Source organism: Sturnira hondurensis, unplaced genomic scaffold, assembly GCF_014824575.4.
Source record: "Sturnira hondurensis isolate 20B ecotype Veracruz unplaced genomic scaffold, ASM1482457v3 Scaffold0015596, whole genome shotgun sequence".
Lineage (NCBI taxonomy): Eukaryota > Metazoa > Chordata > Mammalia > Chiroptera > Phyllostomidae > Sturnira > Sturnira hondurensis.
The window spans coordinates 25095045-25116495 of NW_028088227.1; the positions used below are offsets into that span (position 1 = coordinate 25095045).

The 21451-nt window shown below is 57.8% G+C and overlaps 1 protein-coding gene across 4 annotated transcripts; it reads left to right on the forward strand.

Annotated features, from left to right (window-relative positions):
- Nucleotides 1–4192: 4192 nt before the first annotated feature.
- On the forward strand, nt 4193–21038 carry ICOSLG (inducible T cell costimulator ligand). 4 transcript variants are annotated; one of them, XR_005069272.1, is made up of 9 exons: nt 4193–4328; nt 6356–6396; nt 7276–7620; nt 8313–8606; nt 9906–10095; nt 10593–10628; nt 11749–13124; nt 18664–18671; nt 21027–21038. XR_005069272.1 is itself a non-coding variant. In XM_037065261.1 (7 exons), exons 1-7 carry the CDS (start codon nt 4315–4317, stop codon nt 11891–11893), a joined length of 1065 nt encoding a protein of 354 aa, XP_036921156.1. In that variant the 5' UTR covers nt 4193–4314; the 3' UTR covers nt 11894–14864. The 4 variants fall into 4 exon arrangements, 3 of the variants coding, with proteins under 3 accessions (XP_036921156.1, XP_036921157.1, XP_036921158.1); XM_037065261.1 differs by lacking the exons at nt 18664–18671; nt 21027–21038 and having other exon boundaries at nt 11749–14864; XM_037065262.1 differs by lacking the exons at nt 18664–18671; nt 21027–21038 and having other exon boundaries at nt 9906–10088; nt 10590–10628; nt 11749–11842.
- The last annotated feature ends 413 nt before the right edge of the window (nt 21039–21451 follow it).

A 21451-nucleotide genomic window follows, 5' to 3' on the forward strand; every position in this document is an offset into this window, starting at 1 on the left:
TCCGCCAAGGCCCTGGAGGCCGGACCAGAGCAAAAGCCGAATCCGCAGGAGGAGGTCTCTGGCACAGCACCTGTGGGTTGCAACGGCAGCTCCACCCCAGGTCTTCTGCCACTCGTCTCCAAACCATATGAGCTACTCCCTTGACATAAGTTTTCTCCCTCTCTTTCTCTCTTTATACACACCGCCGTCCCCCCCCCCCCCCCCCCCCCCCCCCCCNCCCCCCTCCCCCCCCCCCGCCGCCGCCGTTTGTCTTCTTTCTGCGGACAGCCCCGCTCACTGAGTCAGTGTGAACCTCCTCTTGCAGGTGAGTGGAGGACGGCCCTGGCCTCTGACGTAGGTCTGATGCCCAGGCGCTAATCCAGCAAGATCTGCAATGAAAACCCCAGGGCACAGCAGCCTGGGAAACACAGAGCAGGTGCGGGGGCAGCAGCCAGCAGGCAGGGAGGCCGACCTCCCTGGGGGTCTGGGCTCTGCACCCACGCAGGCTGCAGATGTGTGCCTGCTGAAGCAACAGGAGGGACAGGGCGTGGCAGGCCCCCCCCCCCCCAGGCAACTGGTGGCGGGGCCCAGCCTAACTAAGCGCTTTCCACCAGTCTGCTCCCAAGCGGGTGAGAGCCACTCAGAACAGCTCTGCGTGTCTGGTGCCCTCCCAGATATCTAGAGTCCCTCCCTCTAACTATCTAATCTCCATTCACAGAGCCCCTCTCTGCAGCCTCTGTGGCCCGCTGAATACTGCCTCCCCCAAAAGATGTCCTTGTCCTAGTTTCTGGGGACCGTGAACGTCACTTGATGTGGCAAAGAAGAACCTGGCTGATGCGATGGAGTCAAGATGGGGAGGTAGTCCTGGGCTATCCGCGTGAACCCTAAATGTGACCACTGGGGCCTTTTGGGGGGCAGAGGGAGACCACCTCCCACATGGCGTCACGACGGAGGGACACAAGTTCAGATCCAGCCTCCTGAGATCTGACAGAATGTGTTGCTGTTGCTTTAACCCACCGAGCTTGTGGTCACAACTTCAGGCATCCACAGGTACCCTCAGTGAAAAGATGAGCTTCCTGGGACCAGGGGTCAGTCAAGCTTCCAGCATCGACTGACACTTGTGATGTCATGGGCCCCTGGTGGTGGGGACCCTGAGGGAACTGCTGCGGGGGCGTTGGAAGGGGAGCCCGGGTTTCTGGGTACCCTGGGGACACCAAGGCACAGCTTCTTGCTTCCACCTCTACACCGGAACCTGAAGTCCCCAGCAGGAACACGAGTCCTCCTGGGTCCCCAGGTCAGCCCAGATATCCCTCGGGGAGTTCTCGCTCCATCCCCCACTGCGGTCTGCTTTTTTTCCCATTTGTCTTAAAACTCTCTGTATTTGTAACCTGCGCATTAACTGGGCTGCTTTATGAGGGACACCTTATGGCTCTCTCTCCCCACTTCCCAAAGGGAAAAATGCCGGGGCACAGGGGTCAGGCAGCTGGAGGTCACACAGCTCCTGACTTGCAGAGCCAGCATGCACTTCTCAGGCTGCGGTTTCCAGGGCGCTGTTGGTCCCCACTCCTGGGGGTGCCCCTCCCGCCACGGTCCCAGTCCTCCAGGATGTCCCGTGGCCCTGGGCCACCTTGATGTTCCCTTCCAGCCCAGCTGCACTCGCTGCCACTCCACTGCCTGCTCAACAAACAGTATGTTTCCTCCCAGAGTCCCCGCTCTTGGGCGATCCTGGTGGCAACAGTACTTGGCCTTTTGGGCCTAGGACGAAGGAGACTGTCCAGGAAGCAGAGCTCTGTCCTCCCTCGATAGCCTCAGCTCCTGCCAGCTCCGCCTCCTTAGCCCCTCCAAGCCTTCTCTCCTCCCTCCCACCCGCCATGGGGCAGTGCCCGGGCTGCACTGAAAGGCGCTGTCCCTCCCTTGCTCCACAAGGGGGATTCTCTGTTCCCCAGACACGTTCCTCTCCCACAGCGGCTGAGATCGCATGTGGGGTCCACCCCTCCCCACTCAGCATCCCTGAGGGCAGAGTAGGAATTTCCATGGGAGTGGGGTGGGGGGAGAATAAAGTGTCAGCCAATCAGTGCAGCGTGTCCAATCAAAAGAATCCCGGGATTTGAGGGTTGGGCTGGAGGCTGACAGGTAGGAGAGGTGGGGCGCGCCCAGCCCAGCCCAGCCCTCCCCACACTCTGTTTTCCTCTGCTGGCTGCTGCCAACCCATGGGGAGAAGAACCAATTCATGGGGAACCAAGGCCACTGAAATCACATCCCCTCCAGACCTCTGGGTCTGATAATGTGCCCCGCCCAGGGTACAGGGCTACTTTTCCTCAAGCCTCGGTAGGGGAAAGAACTGGTTTTCTGGCTTCAGAAATGAGGTGAGTGCTGAGACACCCCTCCCCCACCAATCTGACTGAGGCTCATACCCTGCTCTCCTGGCCAAATCTCAAAATCTTAAATTTCCTTCCGGTACCCATCTCCTGGACTCCTCCACCACAACTTCCCCCTCCTCCCCTCTGTCTCTCCCACCCACCCCGCCCCGCCCCAGAGCCAGTTCAGATTGTCCCTGCCCTCACTGGACACACGAAAGGAGATCTGGCCCTGCTCCCCAAGGCTAAAACGGAGGGCGGCCTCCGCTTGGTCTCTTTAAATCCTCCGCACCAACCTCCCAGCCTGGCCTGGAGGGGTGGGGCCCTGGGGTGGAGAGCCAGCCCTCCCAGCCTGGCCCCGCCTTTTCTGTCACACGCGCCCCTCATCCTAGCCCATCCCTTTTGTCACTTCATTTCTGCTCTTGTCCCCACAGGAATGTTAACTTCCGTAAGGCAAAGCCCCAGCCTTTTTAAAAGCTTTTATGCTCAGACTCACGGAGGGCCTGGAGCCGTGCACTGCACCTCTGTGCACAGGTGGCTGGGATGGGGGGGGGCGGGGGGGGCGGTCCTCCCTGCTCGGCTCTACCCTCGCCTTACACCTGGCCTCTCCTGAACCCCCACAGGCTGGCCTCTGCCTCTGAATCAGCCTGGGTGCTCGGACAGACCCCTCCTGCCAGCTCCTCCGGACCTGAGCTGGGTGCCTTGGAACCCAGGCCCTTCCTGGCAACCTCCGAGGGGAGGGCACCCTATTCCCTCCTGACCCTCACCTCACGGGGGCCAAGCAGAGAAGAGACCGGGAGCGCTGGCCGGGCTGAGAGGGAAGGGAGCGAACGGCGCATTGAATTGCGCTCCGCCACCCTGCGTAGCTCTTTCCCACCAGAAAACTTGAGTGCCAGCTCTCGCCAACTTGGCGGAACAAAGATGAAGTGGTTTCCGAGCGGCGGGTTCCTCAGAGCCTTTACTATGAAAACATGCTGCGGCCCGAGGTGCGGGACCCAGACAGAATCAAAGAGCAGAGCTGGGGGGGGGGCGGAGGGGCAAACCTAGGGCTGCACTGGACAGTAGTGCCTGCCTGCCTGCCTGCCTGCCTGCCTGCCTACCCTCCTTCCCTCCTTCCCTCCTCCTTCCCTCACTCTTTCCTGAGCAGATGCGGCCCTCTCACTCCACCTAGGAGCTGGAGGTACAGAGGGGGAGAGGGAGGGAGGGAGGAATCCTCCTGTCAGGACACTTGGGGGCCNAGTGCCAGCTCTCGCCAACTTGGCGGAACAAAGATGAAGTGGTTTCCGCGCGGCCGGTTTCTCAGAGCCTTTACTATGAAAACATGCTGGGGCCCGAGGTGCGGGACCCAGACAGAATCAAAGAGCAGAGCTGGGGGGGGGGGCCGGAGGGGCAAACCTAGGGCTGCACTGGACAGTAGTGCCTGCCTGCCTGCCTGCCTGCCTACCCTCCTTCCCTCCTTCCCTCCTCCTTCCCTCACTCTTTCCTGAGCAGATGCGGCCCTCTCACTCCACCTAGGAGCTGGAGGTACAGAGGGGGAGAGGGAGGGAGGGAGGAATCCTCCTGTCAGGACACTTGGGGGCCAGACACTCTGCGCGACGACGTTGGGGGGCAGCACTTAGCCTTCCAAGGCCCCTCCACAGAGACCCTGGCCGCCCTCCTCCCTCGTACCACGCTCCCTCCAACCTCCCGGGGACCTACAGCCCCAAGGCCCGTGGCCCTCTGCCCATCTGGGCCGAACTTGCAACTGCCTGAAAAGGGTTTAACTTTCTGGAGCCAGCGGCGGAGCTTCCTTTCCGAGGAGGGGAGCAGTGGCCAAGGAGGTGGGTGGGGCCAGGGGCAGGGCGGGGGTGGGACCAAAGTTCCCGTGAGCCGGCAGCCTAGCGAGCTACGGTCTTCCCTGCTCGCCGCTGAGCTGGTTCCCACCGCCTGAAGGCTCCGCTGCCCAAGGTCTCCCGCAACGGAGGTCTTCGCTCCTATCATGGCACTGAGAAGGTGAGAGGCCGCCAGTCGGACCCTGCGGAAGCTGGGGAAGAAGTGGAGGCTCCACAGTTAGGGAGCTGGGTGCCCAGGAAGGACCGACCCAGGGCGCCCTGGTGGCCGCCGCCCAGACCTGCTCACCTAGCTGCAAAGCCGCGGGATCGTGCGGACGGCGGGCGACCGAGAGCAGGGCAGCATAGGGCAGGGCAGGCCCACACGGTTACCTGCTGGCCGGGGCACCACGGGGACGCGGGGGGTGGGGTGGTGACGAGCTGGGTTTGGGGACCGGACCCACCGATGTGCGTGGGTGTGCTAGGGGGCGGGGTCCCTAGAAGGGAAGGGAAAGCGCTCATTCCCCATCTGGTACTCCATCCTATTCCCTTCTCCTGCCCCCAGAGGATTACCCAGAGGTGGAAGAATGAAGGATGTGATTATCTCCACGGCCCAAGGCCGGCTGTTGCCTCCATTGGGCTGCAGGCCCCGCCCCCACACACCAGGGATTTCCCCTCCCCCGTTAGGTTGGCAGAGCGGGACTGGGAAGGTGGAACTGCCTGGGTCCGCCAGTCGCTCCCGCTCTCCTGCCAGTCTGAGCGTGGGCATCTTTGTCCCCAGCTTTTTGCCAAAATACTGCTTTCAGGGCACATGGCCTGTGCTTCCCTTGATAAACCGGCCCCCAGCTTTTCCACCCACACACCCCTAAAGCCTGCCCACCTCTAGGTCCCGCAGCCCAGTCTCCCCGGTTAAAAATGTAGGTAATTGAGGCGGTTCTGTCTCTTCAATAGGAAAAAGAAAAAAAGCACTACAATGTCACTGCCATCAGCCACCCTCACCTGGGAACTGTAGCCCAGTCTGCACCTTCTCCTGTCTGACCCAGGAAGGGTGGGCTGGGGCAGCAGGCGAGGTAGTGATGGGGTGCAGGCAGGGATGGGGGGCCCAGGGGAGGGGTGGATGGGAGTGTTTGACAGCAAGGGTTGGAAGACTCCCCCACCCCAGGGAGAGGGTACAGAGAGGCCAGTAGGCAGGCAGCCCCCAGGGCCGGGCCACACCATCCCTGGGGCAGCACAGAACGTGTGCGCAGATGAGACCTGAAAAGGCTCTGGTGGGTGTACATGCGCATCCTGGACCCCGCGCACAGGCAGGGTGGGCTCCGGGGCCACAGGGGGTTTCCCAGCTTTGTACTTTAGCTTTGCATTTGCTCTGGCTCAGGGGAAGATGGCTGAAGGGGTCAAGGCCGGAGACAGAGGTTATCACAGCTGTCCCCACAGATGGGAATGGTGGCCCCAATAGGGACAGTGAGGACAGGCTCACCTACGGGCTGTGGCCTCTGTGGGGTGTCGGGGGGCCCATGCTGGCAGCAGACATGCCTCTGTGCAGAGTCAGATGACAGTTGTCATGGATGTCGCGAGGGTCTCTGTCCAGAACTCAGGGTGCATGGCATTCTGGGAGGCCAGCAGGAGGGGGTAGCTAGGCTAAAGGGTGCCAAGACTCCCAGTCCGAGGTGCCAGGAGCCTCGTAAGTCCACACCCCTGGCAGCCGAGCTGTGCACCAGCTGGGAGGGGCCTCCCGATTTGGTTTCAGAACAAGTGGGCTCCACAGAGGTGTGTCCTGCGGCTCACCGACCACCACCGGGCACTTCAGATCTCCTTCGTCTCCCAAAATTAATTGCAACTCTTGCTATAAATACTTTGAAAGTGGTTTTTTTTTTCCTGATTTCATACAATTTCTTGGAAGCCATCCCTGGTGGCTAGGGACACCAGGGGGTGGATGGCTGTGGCCTTGGCAGTGTCTTTCACTGCCCTTTATCACACGTTGTTTTAGGGGGGACGGTTAGCACGGGAGCTGGCTGGCTGCAGGGGCTGCTGGCCGCTCGGGACTTGCTGACTTGCTGTGCTATGTCTCAAGGTGGGTGGGTGTTGCCGCAGGGTCCTGGCTGGTGGGCTGGCTGTCCGTTTTCTCCGATGGGTGTGACCCGCTCCTGCCCAGAAGCAGCCTTCGCTGTCTGGAAGAAGCGGGACTCACCTGCTTTTCTGGTTCCTTTCCAGTGCCATCCCGCTGCTGCTGCTGCTTGGCGGCCTGCAAGCCGGTAAGTCCGACAGCCCTCATCGTCCATCTGGGGAACGGTTCCAAGCCCTTCGGTGCAGAGAGTGGGACAGGGGTTGCAGCCGGCAGCCGGGGCCTTGCCAGAGCCCTTGCTTTTCCAGGGGCACCTGTGGCAAGGCTGGGCCCCAAGCCTGGGTAATGTGTGGGGTGGAAGGCCACAGAGGGGACTAGTTCTTGTTTTGTCATGTGTTAGGTGTAGGTGGCACGCACTTCCTCCCTCTGCTTTCCAGATGAGCGGGGCTTCCTTTTCTTCAGGGTCCCTTTGCCCCAGGGGTGGGGCGGGGGAGCCCAGAAACCTCAGCTTCCAGAAGAGCAAGAACAGGGATGTGCACAGGGGACAGAGACCTTGCCAAGCCTCCCAGCTCAGAGAGTGGCAGGGCAGGGGACATGGCCACTTTTCCGGCAGGCGTCCAAGTGTTTACACAGATGGCGAAGCCAGTGTGGACATGCCACGTGCTTTCTCGACACTGCAAGCAGCATTGGAAGGCTGTTGTTGAGAAACTAATGTTTTCCTTCAAATGTCTAAGTTTGTACAAAACCTTTTGAACTTGAATGAATTGTAAACTCCCAGGAAGTAGCAGAGAGGGTCCAGCAGGGTCCCGGTGCCCACCCCCGCTGCCCACCGCTAGCAGCCACTCACCCGCCAACAGGAAATCAGCCACAGCCCGTCCAGTGCGGGAGCTTCCCACGAATTTCGAATGTTTGAAATATTGCTTTCCTGTGTGTATCTTAGGAACGCGTGCCTTTTCTACTGAAGTGAGTTAGAATTAGTATGTGAGAGGGTCCCCTCGACCCCACCAGGGTAGCTGCGCAGGCCAGGAGTCAACCCCACAAAGTCCATGTGCTTTTTGAATCACTACAGATACTCACGAGAAGGAAGTCAGAGCCATGGTGGGCAGCAACGTCGAGCTCACTTGCAACTACACCAGAGAAGAGAATTTTGACTTGAATGATCTTTATGTTTACTGGCAAATCAGTGTTGCTGGCACACCAGAAATTGTGACTTACCTGTCCAATAACAGCTCCGTGGGCCATGGCAATAACCAGTACAAGGACCGGGCCCAGATGTCACTAGACCGCATGAAGCGGGGCGACTTCTCTCTAACCCTCTACAACATCACCCCCCAAGATGAACAGAAGTTTAACTGCCTGGTTATTAGGAACTTAGTGAAGATCGTGAATATTGAGGTCACGCTGCACGTGGCAGGTAAGAGTGCCGACACCACCCGCTGACGCCATCCCAGCCTTACGGCCTGGAGAGGGCACAAGCGAGGCCCATCTCCTGGCTCCTTCGCCTGCTTTTTCCCCTGAAGAAAAGCCAGGTCCCGGTTAGCAGCCTTCTGCTCAACTGAGCATGAAGCTGAATTGGTTGAAACTTCGTTCAAAGCATGAGAAAGTTTTTCATAACCTGAGGCTCCCTGGTTTCCCAGAAACCCCTCTAATTTTGCTACTTTTGCCTTGAACTCCCCAGATCAACTCAGACTCGATTTTTAAAGGAAAATTAGGGAAAAGTGCTAGAAGGCAGTTTTGAGATCAGAATTTAGGAGGGAAATTCAAGCCTACCAAGAGGTTCCGGGCACCGTTTAGCTCAGACATGTGCTGTGTTCATTTCAGATTAATGCAAGCTCCCCGTGTCACTGAGGCAAATGAGACCAGTGTCCCTGGAGTGGGGAGTGGGTGCCAGCCACTGCCCAGAGGCTCAGTAACTCCTCTGTGGGGCGTGGAGGGGGCGACTCTTGGACAGAACAGGGTCCATGCTCCCTGCCCAGACTGCAGCCCCGGCCTGCCTCTCCACCAGGGTCCGGGGCATGCCTCCCCTCTGACCTGGGCACTGGGCACCCCTCCATTCCTGACCTTCAGAGCCTGGCATGCCTCACTGCCTGTCTCCCTCCCCTGCAGCAAACTACAGCATGCCCGTGGTCAGCGTCCCCTCAAACACCCCTGAGGACGAGGAGCTCACCTTCACGTGCATGTCCAAGGATGGCTACCCCGAGCCAAAGGTGTACTGGATCAACAAGACGGACAACAGCCTGCTGGACGAGGCCCTGCAGAACAGCACGGTCTCCCTGAACTCACGGGGCCTGTATGACGTGGTCAGCATCCTGAAGATTCGGCGCGTCCCCAATGTGAACGTCGGCTGCTGCATCGAGAACGTGCTTCTGCACCAGAACCTGACTGTCAGCAGCCAGACAGGTGAGATCCCCAGGCTCCGCAGGCTGATCCCAACCCGAGGCTACAGGCCTGGGGTGGCGGGTGAGCCTCTCAGACAGAAGACAAAGCCCCTGCGAGGGGACCTGCGGTGGCGGTAGTTGGAAGGGAGAGGAGGGAGGAGTCGGGTGCGTGGTGACAGAATCACCCTGTCTCCATGCACACTTACTTGACTTAATCTTCACTGACCATGGGGTCAGTTTGGAGACCCATTACCCAGATGAGGGACTGAGGCTCTGAAAGGCTGTATAGCATTTTCAGAAGCCCCAGAATTAGGCAGTGGCAGAGTCAGGAGTGAAGCCCACACCTGCACGGTGCCACCCCAAACTCTGCGCCTTTGGGCATGTGCCCTGCTCTACTGTGAGGTCCAACTGGGCCTGGCTGCTGGCCCAAGGCCCCTGGCTGGAAGGGATGCAGACAGGTGCCTCCTTCGTAGAGGCCACAGGCTCTCCCAGAGTGTTGAGATGAGAGGTAGAAGGTGGAGGGCGCCTGTGGGCTATGTCTGCTGCAGGAAAGGGGTGCCCATCACAGGACTTGTGGGGCTCAGCGCACAGTAGGAGGGAGTGCAGGGCTCCTTGTTCAAACCTGACAAGAATCCGAGGCGGGGACAGCAGAGTATCACGGCCCTTCCGAGTCGGGGCCCCGAGGGCCTGCCCAGACCACGGTGTGAGGCCGGCCCTGACCTCCAGTGTGGGCAAAGCACGCAGATGTGCACGGTGGGATAAGCCAGTCCCAAAAGGTCACACGCTGTATGACTCCTTTTATAGGAAATACCCAGAATGGGCAACCCCTTAGAGATAGAAAGGGGGTCCGAGGTTGTCAGGGGCTCCGGGGCGGGTGAGGAGTGACTGGCAGTGGCCGTGGGCTTCCTTTTGGGCGATGAGAAAGCCCTGGCCTCGGACAGCGGCTGCGACCGTGCTGCATTGTGGGTGCACATGTACCACCAAATTGTTCGCTTTAAAGCAGTTACTTTCATGTCATGTAAAAATCTCACCATGATTTAAAGTCAGCAGTAAAGCTAGAAAAAGGTGAAAGCGGTTGAATGTGAAAAGCCAGAAAGAACCCGTGTCTCCTGCCCCGGCTGCCCCCGGTGTGGACCACGGGGCAGGTGGGGAGGGGTTGCACCTGGGGGAGAGAGCCCTTCTGACTGTCAGCTTTACGTTGTAAAAGTCACAAGGTGGTGTCAGGGAAGTTCTTTGGAATTAACATTTTCTTCTTCAGAGTGAAAGAACACCTCTTCCTCCGTGCCCTGTACGTCTTGGGTTATTTTCCTCTTTCTCGTAGCATTAGCCAGTGAGATCAATGCCAGCGTCACAGAGAGCGTCAACGACACCCTCAAGCACCCAGCAAACATCTCCGAGACCAGGACCGGGCTCACTGTGCTGATCGTTCTCGGTGTGGCAGTGGTGGCAGTGGTGGCCGTGTTCTTGGGGTGCAGGAGGCGGTGTCCCCACTGGAACTATGCAGGTACCAGGTGGGGGCATGTGCAGATAGATGTTTGGCTTTTATTTGGTGCGGGGGCAGCGTTTTTGCCTTTTTCAAGCTGTTTCAAAACTCTGCGAGGAGTTGGTTCATTGAAGTCAGTTTTGGTGGCGTTAACACCCTGAGCACACACAGCTCTGCATGTGGGTTGGAAGTCCAAGGGCTGAGGCTCCACACTCCATACACCCTCTCCTGGGTTTGGGGTGGGGAAGATGGGCCCCAAGTCTAGGGGCCAGCAGGGAGTTCATTTCTGTGAAAGCAGAGGTGCCCATCCGCCAGGTTCCAAAAAGTCCAGGGCATAAAGCACCTTAATGTGCTTCTCCCACACATAAAGCTCTTACGAAGCACCCGCCCGAAAGCAGCCCGGCCTGAGGATGCCTCCCCTGGGAGTCTGTTCCCAGCCCAAGCAGTTCGGCCACTGGTGTCTTCAGATTGGCCCCTTCCCAGTCTTTGCAGCCCGCCCTGAGCATTTCTTGTTTGTTCCACCAGGTGCTCAAGCTTTAAGGCCCGAGCTGGAGTTGACCGGTGAGTTTGCCAAGAAGCAGGGAGGCTTGGGGAAAAGTGTACAGGTTCTGGGGGCTCCGTGGCTCGGCAGCCACTTTCTCAGTGTTTGCCATTTGGCATGAGCGATGATTGGTGACGAGGATCTAGGTGCTTCCATTTTCAGAGACAGTGAAACCCCCAGGGAAGGCATTTTCCACCCGCCCCCTTGGGCACACAGTCCCGTCCACGTGGCCACTTGGTGACGGGTTACGGAATTTTGCAAACGTATACACGGCAGGGAGAAGTAGGACGAGGACCCCCGGCACCTCCACCAAGCTTTCCGTTCTCCACCCTCATTGCCTCTGGGCATACACCCCACCTCCGCCCCATGGGGGTCTTGAGTGAGTCCAGACACTGGGTCCTTCCTAATCAGTTACCTGGTGTTTCCTGGAGGAGCCCAGTAGCCCACAGTCCTGGGAGTGAAGGTCGTTGTGACCCCCATTCCAGTTTGGGAAAAACTTTCATCCAAGTGTCTGGTTTCCCACCAGAAGGTGCCTCGGGCTGTGAGCAGCTTTGCAGCCAGTCAGACACCTTAGGCAAGTAGCTGCACCTGTCTGAGCCCCAATTCTCCGCCTACAGCACAGGTGGCAAACACAAGGCCCACCGGCTGCATCCAGCCTTCCACCTTGTTTTATTAGCTGACAACATTGTTTCTACCCTGACGCTGAGCTCTCGCTTAACTGTTAAGGAGTAGTTACATGTGTACAGTCCTAAAATGACATTTGGCCCTTTGAAGGCAACCAAGAGGCTGATGTGGCCCCTGGTGAAAATGAGTTTGACACCCCTGACCTACAGGGAGGGTGGGCCCAGGTGCCCAGAGCTCCCACCGCAAGTGGGCCCACCTGTTACCCAGGTGAGCCTGGGTCAGATCAGCAGACTGGCTGCTAGAGATCACGCCAGCCGGTTTCGGCTAACTCTGGAACACAAGTTACTGAAACCTTGGGGCCTGCCTGGTCTGAGTCGGGTAAAGCACGCTGTTTGCAGGCAGCTGTGTTGAACCCATGGTTTCACCGTCCCGAGTCCTTAGAAAATCTCCGTTTCCAAAATGAAAGTGAGCAGCTCACAGTATTTCACATTCATCTCCCTTCTCTTTCCTTCCAAGACCATGTTTGACAAGAACTCACCGTTCAGGACATGGACAAGGCTTCTGTGAGATGTCACCAAGAGGGACGTCAGATGGCAGCTTGAGAATTGACTCCATCAGGCTGGTGGCAAAGGGAGACTCTCGGCCCCGCCTGCACCATTAACATGAGGCTTCATGGATGTGAAGCCTCCTTGGTCTTGGAGGGACATTCAGGGGCTTCCCCTGAAAAGACTACACTTGACCCCAGGGAGAATGGGCGGGGTCGCCCGTCCCAGGGGGAGGCCTTTGTGAACAGGCTTTGGAACACACCACACGGCCACGTGTGAGCGGGCCCCCCACCTTCACTGCCAAACAGTGGAAAGAGACCTCAAGATGGCTCCTTCCCACCACCAGCCCCCGAGAGTTCCTGGGGCTCTTCTTGAGGCCCCAGAGGCACGCTGTGGACCGAGGGGCCCTGAGAGCGGCAGGAGGCCGGGTGCCCGTGTGGAGAGAAAAGTGAAGGTGTCCACTCTCTTCCAGGAGGGCCCTGCTGGCAGAGGCTGACGGGGTGTTGGCGGGGTTCCTGTGACCGCAAATGTGTGAGGCCCACCTGCAGGAAACAGCTGGTGCAGAAAGATGCCCAGGATTCGCTTTCGTCTTGGATGCTCGTGGGGAAGAACACTCTCCCTCAGTGGCTGTGGAAAGCCAGCTCTCCCTTTGCAAGCACATGGAATACCAGCTGCTGCTGGTACCACCATGCCTGGTGGCATGGCTGCGGAGGACACGCCGGCTGTGAGGGAGCCCTTCAGAACGCACAGTGGCGTCCTCAGAGAGCAGGCTGGGCAGCTCCTTGTCGCTGTCGCCATGGCCTCTCTCCCAGCCTCTGCTGAGAACCTGCCCGGTCTGATGGAGACCTCAACTCAAAATGCTGGGTTCCCTGGAGCCCACCCAACCCCCCAGGCGACGGGAGATGGGCCGTGGTCCTGACCCTCTCCGGGCAGTTTCCATGTTGTTGCCTGGAATGAATCTTGCAGTTTAGTGTTTTGCAAAAGAGGCTGTCAGGTAACCCAGGCACGCACATCCAGGAAAGTGGGGCCTGTAGTTCTGCCCGTGGCCGTTGGACACTGGTGAGCCCAGACCCAGACTTGAGGCAGAAGAGAGGACCTGTCTCCGTGGGGAAGCCAAGTTTAACACTGGTACAAGAAATCCTTCGTTTGTCTTTGTAGCAAAAAGCCCTCCTCGTGTGGCTTTTAAATGAGCGTGATGAGGAACCACCCAGACTGTGAACACGAAGGCATTAGAAGACGCACATCATCTCGGAAAGTGGCAGAAGGGTCACTAACTGGCATTTGGAGCAAAGAAGCACTGGCGTGGGGGCCCTGGGGGTGCTGGGGCCAGGATCTCAGCCAGCCAGGGTGGGGGAAGCTGAGCCCAGTTCCAGCGCTTCCTGTCCGAAGCTGGTTTCCTTCTTGTGGGAGGTGGCAGGGGACTGGGCTTGCCTGCTTCTGCCCCATTACCTCTGGGCCCGGGGGGCTGCTCCTCACCCTTTTCCCAGCGCCATGCTGGCCTGGGCCTGGGGCATGGTCACAGCCATGCTCTCTACACTCTCTACCGTGGGGCCTGGGGAGGATGGACTGGCTTCAGGGATGCAGGCACTTCCATGTCCTCTAGGCTCTCACCGACACCACCCCACCTTCCCCGGTTCACTATCTGCTTCCTGTGCCGTTAACCGGCGGAATGCCCGTGTTTGACATTCCTCCCCGCAAACCCACTTTGAGAGAATGCACAATGTGAGCTGGGTCAGGTGGCTTTGGTCCGCTTAGCACGTCCCTTCTGCAGGTCTGCAGCCCTGCCTTGCCCCATGGGTTCTCCCAGAGGGAGTTCTGTCCCCCAGGGGGTGCTGGGCAAGGTCTGGAGACATTCTAGCTGTCTCACTGGGGGGTTGCTACTGCCCCCTGTGCTTAGAAGGTAGGGACACCGCTCGAAATCTGAAATGGACAGCCTGTCACCAAGGAGTGTCCCCATAAAGGTGGGTGCAAGGGTGAGTCCCTGCCGTTCGAGGCCGGGACTTTGGTAGGGCGGGCAGGGCAAGAGTCCCTGCTTCCCACCCCCACCCACACTGGGCCTCAGGGGAGGAGACCTGTGGTCGACAGGGTTAGGCCTGGGAGCGCTCTAGGTCAGGGCTGTGGGCCTCATCCTCACCCCACATGGCCCCTGGGACCAGCCGCTGCAGAGGCTGGAGCTGCCCCTCTTGACTGCACTCAGAGCCAGCCCGTGGGCACAGGAGCCCTGGGCACCTGGCAGTGCTTGGGGGTCCAGAGCTGTTGGAACCCTGGTCTCTGGTTGCCACGGGCCCTGCACCGTCTGCCTCAAAGAGTAGGGAGCAGTAACACCCCCTGAGATGGAGCCGAGACTAGTGACTGGGATGGCACATCATGGGGCGGGAGGGTGGGGAGGCCACAGCTGCCTGAGCCTGCCCTGCTCCCTGCACCCCCGGATCCCCTATGTAAGGCGAGATGGCTGGAACTGGGTTCTGTCTGCTGGCCCCTGCTGCTCAGACACTCCCCGTGACCTGGGCCACCACCGCCAGTCCAGGCTGCCCCACCGTGGGGTGGGCAGCTGTGGCTTTAGACCATCTTCCTGGCCTGGGCACCTCGGGAGGAGGCTGCCTGGCTGTGCCCCGGCTGTGGTCCCAGGGTGGAGATGCCCGCTGGTGAGGCAGCTGGCTGCTTTGGTCCCGTGGCAGTGTGTCTTGGCTTTACTTCCCCGAAGCCCAACTTTTCAGAGGACACATTTACGGGGCGGGCGGCATTCTTACCTGGGGCAGTTTTGTCCTTGGTGACCGACCCCTCCCTCAACCCAAAGGTCATCAGGGGCTGACGAGGGACAGTCTTACCACCCCTCCGAGGCAGCCTTCCAGTCCCACCCTGTCCAGAAGCTCCACAGGGACTGCCAGGTGGTTAACACTTGAATCCGTATTTGTCCTGCCTAGTCAGGGAGAAATGATAAGCTGGGGGACTTCTGTGAGGGGGGTGGGGTCAGGTGGCTCCCAAAGGTTCGGGGTGACCCTGCCTGAGGAACCAATGTGTCTTTAATGTCAAGAATCAGGGCAAGTGAGGTGGAAGAGGACATAAGGGGGGGTACGTGGTAATGGGAGGAAAAACAATAAATAAATTATTTATATAAAAAACGAGTCCAAGGGCCCCCTGTCTGTCGTCCCCAGCCGCCAGAGGCACAGCGGAGCTCTGGGAAGGGGGTTTCTGCCACAGCTTCCTGGAGAGGATGGCTGGGCCTCCGTGCCCCTAACCCTGGAAAGCGCCAACATCAGGAGCTGTGCAGCCAGCAAACTTGAGTCAGGACCTGGGCACCACCAGAACCAAAGGCTCCTGAGGACCCTGATCTGAGCCTCGGAAAACACGAGTATCCCAGCCAAGAACTGGCCAAGGCCCTCCCTTTCGCCCTCCCACCCCCCACCCCCCCACCTCCCCCCCCCCCCCCGTGGTGGGAGCACAGGGCTCTGCCCCTCCCCTGCAAGACTGTGACTCACCCTCTCAAGTCCCTGCTGCTTGACCTTGAGCCTCCCTCGGGACGCTGCTAGAGCTTCTGGGAGCAGTAGACCAGGATTGGCGAGGGTCCCAGGGTTGGGCCTGGCTGTGGGGGGAAGGCCCCACAAAAGGCACGGGCAGGGGAGTGGGGTGGTTCAGCGTGCTGGGAGGCAGCTGATCTGAGTGCAGGAGCTGGTCTCAGAGCACAGCTGCTGTGCATGGGCGTCAAATGTCCCAAACGAGCTGACCCCTGGGCGCAGGACAGCGAGGACGCCTGTTCTCCGGAGGTCCAGAGCAAGTCTCCCTCTATCACTGTCTCCCTGACCCCAGGATGTAACTGGGAGACAACAGAAGCAAACACCACGATTTGGAAAAACGCCACCTGAGAGGGCTGCCGGGCCCAGGACTGTGGGCTGGAGGAGGGTGTGCGGGCCCACTCAGTACAGGGCCTGGCAGAGGGGCCTGGGACTCATCCATGCTGCTGAGGCCTGAGCACCTGCAGGGTCCCGTTTCCTCCCAGTCTGGAACAGATCAAGGTGTGAGTGGGGCTGGGCCCCTGGGCTCTGAGGGGGAGGGCCTTCTGTGTCTGCTGCTATGTCCCAGGCTGCAGGTGATGCTTGGCCTGGGGTCGCCCCCCGAAGTCTCTGGTGTTCTCTCCTCTTGTAAGGACCCAATCATTGTATTCAGGGTTCATCCTAACTACGGATGACCCCGTCCTAACTAATCACGCCTGCAGAGACTCTGTGTCGAAGGTGGGCCGCACTTACAGTTGCCCAGACATGAGTTTGGGGGGAGACTCTTCCACCCACTACAGCTCTTGGGAGGAAGAGAGGAAGATGGAGAAATGGGGAGACTTGGGAGAGAGTAAAGAGAGAGGGGAGACACAGGTAGGAGCCAGGATGCAGGCCTGCAGCCCGGCCGGGGTCCAGGCACAAATTGGAGACACGTTGCTGGGTGTTGTGCCAACCTTTGGGTTCTTTGCCTCGTGCAATGACCACACACAGGTAGTGTCCTCCTTATACCCCACAGGAGGGAGCCCCGCCCCGCCCCCATGACAGGAGACCACAGTTCTCACTGCACAGGGCCCTGGCACCTCACACCATGTCAGTATGACCCGCTCTGAGCCAGTCTCTTAGCAGCTGGGGCTTGGGTTGTGCTTTGGTCAGCATCTGGGCCAAAGAGGGCCTGGGAGGAGGCTGGCTTTCTTCCCACTAGTTGGTGAGGCAGTCAGGGAAGGGGCAGCCCCAGGCCACTCCATACCCGGCCCCCACTCATAGGGTCTTCCTTGGGGCCCATGCCCCCCCCTGCTGGGTCAGATCCCCCCCAGAAATGTGGGCAGCCCCACCAAGGACGGGCACTCAGGAGGCCCATCTCAGGAAGGCTGGGCACAGGTGGGCTGAGGCTGCAGGGACCTGTGAGTGGAAGCCAAGGCCAGACGAGGGGAGGCCTTCAGGAGGGATGTGGCTGACCCTGGAGGTGGGAAGGGGGCTATTCGGCATGTGGCCGAGGCTGCCCGCAAGGGGCCACGAGAGCCATGGCGTCAGGCCCAGGAATTGCCAGGACAGAGATCCAGAAAGCGCAGTTTAACCCCAACACCAGGCAGCATGGCCTCAGGGGCTCCCTGCCCTGCCTGGCAGCCAGGCTGGTGACCTTGGCTCGGACAGAAAAGTCTGATTAGGATTTCCTCCAGACCCCAAATCAAGAGGCTTTAGAGCCACACTTTAGTGTTTAGAGGGAAAAAAGTCACTTAAAAAAATCACTTCCTCACAGAGAGTCTCAAACAACATGAACCCAGAGGCCACACCAAGACACCTCATAATAAAATGCCAAAGGTTAAAGATAAAGAGAGATTCTTGAATGCAACAAAAGAAAAGCAGTTAGTTACCTACAAAGGAGTTCCTATAAGACTGTCAGCTGAGTTCTCAACAGAAACTTTGCAGACCAGAAGGGACTGGCGAGAAGTGTTCAGAGTGATGAAAGGCAAGGACCTAAAGCCAAGATTACTCACCAAAGCTATCATTTAGAACAGAAGGCCAGGTAAAGAGCTTCCCATACAAGAAAAAGCTAAAGGAGTCCATCACCGCCAAACCAGTGTTACAAGAGAAGTTAAACAGTCTTTTTTAAGAATAAGAAGTAAAAAAAAAAAAGATAAAACTATGCATAATAAAAGGCAATAAGTACATATCTATGAACAAATGCTCTAAGTGCAAATCCATTCAATGCTCCATTTGGCTGTGGCCAAATGGATAACAAACAAGACCCTTCCGCCCTGGCTGGTGTAGCTCAATGGATTGAGCGAGGGCCTGCAAACCAGATGATCACAGTTCGATCCCCAGTGAGGGCACATGCCTGGGTTGCAGGCCAGTTCCCAGCAGGGGACACAAGACAGGCAACCATACATTGATATTTCTCTCCCACTCTCCTTCCCTTCCCCTCTAAAAATAAATGAATAAAATCTTAAAAAAACAAAAAACAAGACCCTTCCATATTCTGTCTACAGAAGACTCACTGCAGATGGAGAGACAAACACACACTGGAAGTAAAGGGTGGAGAGAGACACTGCATGAAAACAAAAACAAACAAAGCCGGGGTAGCAGTGTTTATACTAGATAAAAGAGACTTTCAAACAAGGGATGTAACAAGAGATGAGGAAGGATCCAGTGATCCCCTTCTGAGTATTTATCCAAAGAAACCCGAGACACTGAACTGAAAAGACAGATGCACCCATATGGTCATTGCAGCCTCACTCACAACAGCCAAGACATGGGAGCAACCTGCGTGTCATCAGCAGAGGCTCGGATGAGGAAGAGGCGGTGCACGTACATGATGGAATGGACTCGGCCGTGAGAAAGAGGGAAATCTGGCCCCTGCACCAGCGTGGGCGGACCCGGGGGTATTGTGCTGAGTGAAAGAAGTCAGAGAAAGACAGATGCCAGATGATTTCACTTCTGTGTGGGATCTAAAGAACAACACAAACAAGCAGACCAGAAGCAGACTCATAGATACAGAGAATGTTTGACGGTTGCCAGACAGGAGGGAGGTTGAAGGGTGAGCAGAAAAGGAGAAGGGATTGAGTAGTACAAATTGGTGGTTACAGAATCGCCACGGGGATGAGAAGCACAGCGTAGGGAATCATGGAGTCAGCAATACTGTGAGAACTGTGTACGGTGTCAGCTTGGTACTAGGGTTACTGTGTGATCACTTTGTAAGGGGTGCAAGTGTCTACTCACTTGGTTGCCCACCTGAAACTAATATTGTACATCAACTACAATGGAAAAGAAAAAATTATTAAGATTTTAAAAAATCATTTCCTCAAAAAGAAGGGGGGAGCAGTGTGGATAAATTGTAGAGCCTTGAACTTGACCACTTCCTTTCACTGAACTGTGAGTGATGCACAGCATCTGGGCAGGGTGGGGGGTGGGGGGAGGGGGGGCAGCCACGTCCCATGTCTCAGGGGACAGGCCTGGCCATGAAGAGTACATTTGAGGTCTCGCATGTCCAGACTTTGAAGAGACAGTGACTCCTGCCCCAGAGGTGGCGTGACCTGTGTGGGGGACTTCAGGACCAGGCAACCACAATAAAAGGCTTGAGGCGTCCCCACTGCGGACGAAGCGCAGGCCGGAGGGCACACTGCCATCATGCAGTGGCCTGTGGGTTCTCTGATTCTGCTCACTGCTGCCCAGGAAGCTGGCACCTGAGCCCGTCAGGGACTTCCCACGCTGCCCTCCGGGCGGAACATGCGGGGCCTCCTGCGCGAAGTTGTCCAGCATGCAAGAAACGCTCCATTTATCGGAACCCTGGAGCGCTTGGCTTCTGTTCTCATGATTGCCGGGGGTTCTCTGTTTACCTTCCAATTAAACCTCCAAATCTGAAAAAGAAAAATACTTCCCGTGAGGCTAAGCAGACCCTGTTGGGAAGGAAGGGAGTTCACGCCTGATCTAAATTCACTGTGTCCTCAGCAGGGCCAGAGAGCAGTGGGGGAGCCAAGGAGGGAAGCACGCAAGAAGGTAGAGTCGGGGCTGGGCCCAAGCCCAGTGGGGGAACCTGCGCTTTGTGCTTTGAAGGACCATTGAAATCTCGCCATGTGGGAGGGGTTGTTTATAAACATTGGTGGGACACCCCCAGGAATCAATTATCCTCTACAATAAGTAAAACACCAAGTAAAAACTAGTCATAACGAGCAACTATCAGGGACATGGTGAAAAAATTGTAAGTTCCAGGGCTCAGGTCTGGGGCAGGTTTTGGCTGTAGACAAGAGACCCACAAACTGGGGGGAGGGGGGCCTGCTCAGAGAGAGACTCCGAAAAGCAAGCAGATACCCCACAATCAGATGGGCCCCACAGCAGGAGGCCCACGGTCAGAGAGCCTCCTGGCAGGCACCAAGGAAGGGATGGTCCTGGATTTTTTTTTTTCCACCTTAAAGAATCATGACCCAAATTGGCATGAGTGAACTGGGCACCTACGTGTTCCAGTTCAGGATCTCTTGAGGTCACTGCTAGCTGGCGTCCTGGCCTGGAAGTGGCTTCCCTTGTCCTCGGGGAGCACTGGGCTTTCCTGGAGGGTTCTGGGCTTTGGGGACCACCATCCGAGCCCCAGGGCAGATGTGAGGGCCATAGGGGCTGCTCCACCGCAGGCTCTAACCAGCACGCACATTCCACGCTGCCAAGCTTGACAAGGGCATGGGCTATTAGCCATAGGGAAGATTGCGATGAAGCCCAGCTGGTTGTCGGGGACAGACTTTTAGATAAAATTACATCCTCAAATTTCCTGTCTGCCTTCAGGGCCTAAAAGAGGAAGTGACACTTTCATAGCCCCAGAAGCCAAGTCAGAAAAGACCCTCCTCAGCACATAGGCACACTCTTTCCACAGCAAAGGTAGGAGGGCATCTTGCCAGCCACAGCTCGGGGCCAGGGCCTGAGACAGGGGTGCCAGCCAGGTCCCTCCGCCTTGCTGTGTGCTCTGCCAGGTGACTCAACCCCTCTGTGCAAAATGCAAGCAGTGCCCGTGCGCCAGCCAGCTGGGGTTGGGGGAGGGGCCGGGAGGTGGTCTCTGTGAGGACAGAATGAGAAAGGACACGCAGTATGTTAGAAAATGATAGGTGCTGTAGGACGTTAGGTGCACGTCATCACCATGCTCCTCCTCCTCCCCGATCACGAGCTTCCCCTGGAGGGTGTAAGGGGCCGGCCACCTGTTGGGGGGGGGGGGCGTGCAGAATCGTCAGATACTGAAATGTGCTTGTTCAGCCCAAGTCTCCGGCCGTCCTTGGGCTGGGCTGAGACAGCCCCCACCCTGGGACAGGGCCTGGTTGGGGAAGGGCCTGGGAGACAGAAGCCTCTTGCTAGACTTGGGGGCACTGGGTCTTACGACACTTGAATAAACACCACGCAGGTGGCTCTGGTGAAACCTGGAATTCACATGCCTGGAGGTAAGTGACAGTGTCGTCCTAAGGCATCGGGCTCCTCTCCGCCGAGCTCCTGGGGCTCCCAGAGGGGCTGTGAGGTGTCTGATGTGAAGGTGAAGCCATTGCGGTCAGGAAAGCAGTTCCAGGTTCCTCCTGGGCCACTGCAGTGGTCCTGGGAGAAGTGTCTAGACTGCCTGCTGTGCGTGGCCCGAGGGCTGGCCTGTCCAGGCCTCTAGCAGGTCAGAACGTGCAGACATGCTCCAGGGTCAGTCCCTGCACGCCGCAGGGGTGCCCTAAGCCCCCCACAAATCAGCAGGTGAGGTTTACTGCATGACAGCAGGTGGACAAGGGAGGCGCACACAGGGCTGAAGCAGCCATGTAGGTTAAGATTTATATAGATTCCCATGTAAATCCACGGAATCCATGTAAACCTTAACTTACCAAAGAGCATGATTAGATAAACACGCAAGCTCCTTTTCAAATTATTGGCATCACATTCTGCAAAGCCTGCAATATTTTTTTCTGGAGAAACTGCAGAGCAGCCAGACATGCCCCTCTAGATTCTCAGGCCAACCTGGTCACACTCCTTAGAGATCGAGCTTCTGTACAGAGAGGAGAGCAGCTTGGAAACGGTGCCCACACCTGGGGCCTCTATCACGGGACCGCACTGGTGCTTTCCATCGCTCTTAGTGCCAGCCAGAGGGACGGGCCAAGAAAGGGGATGGGCCAAGAAAAGGGACGGGCTCTCCCCCAGCTCCCTCCCAGGCCCTGGTGATGGTCTTGAGCAATTTGGTGG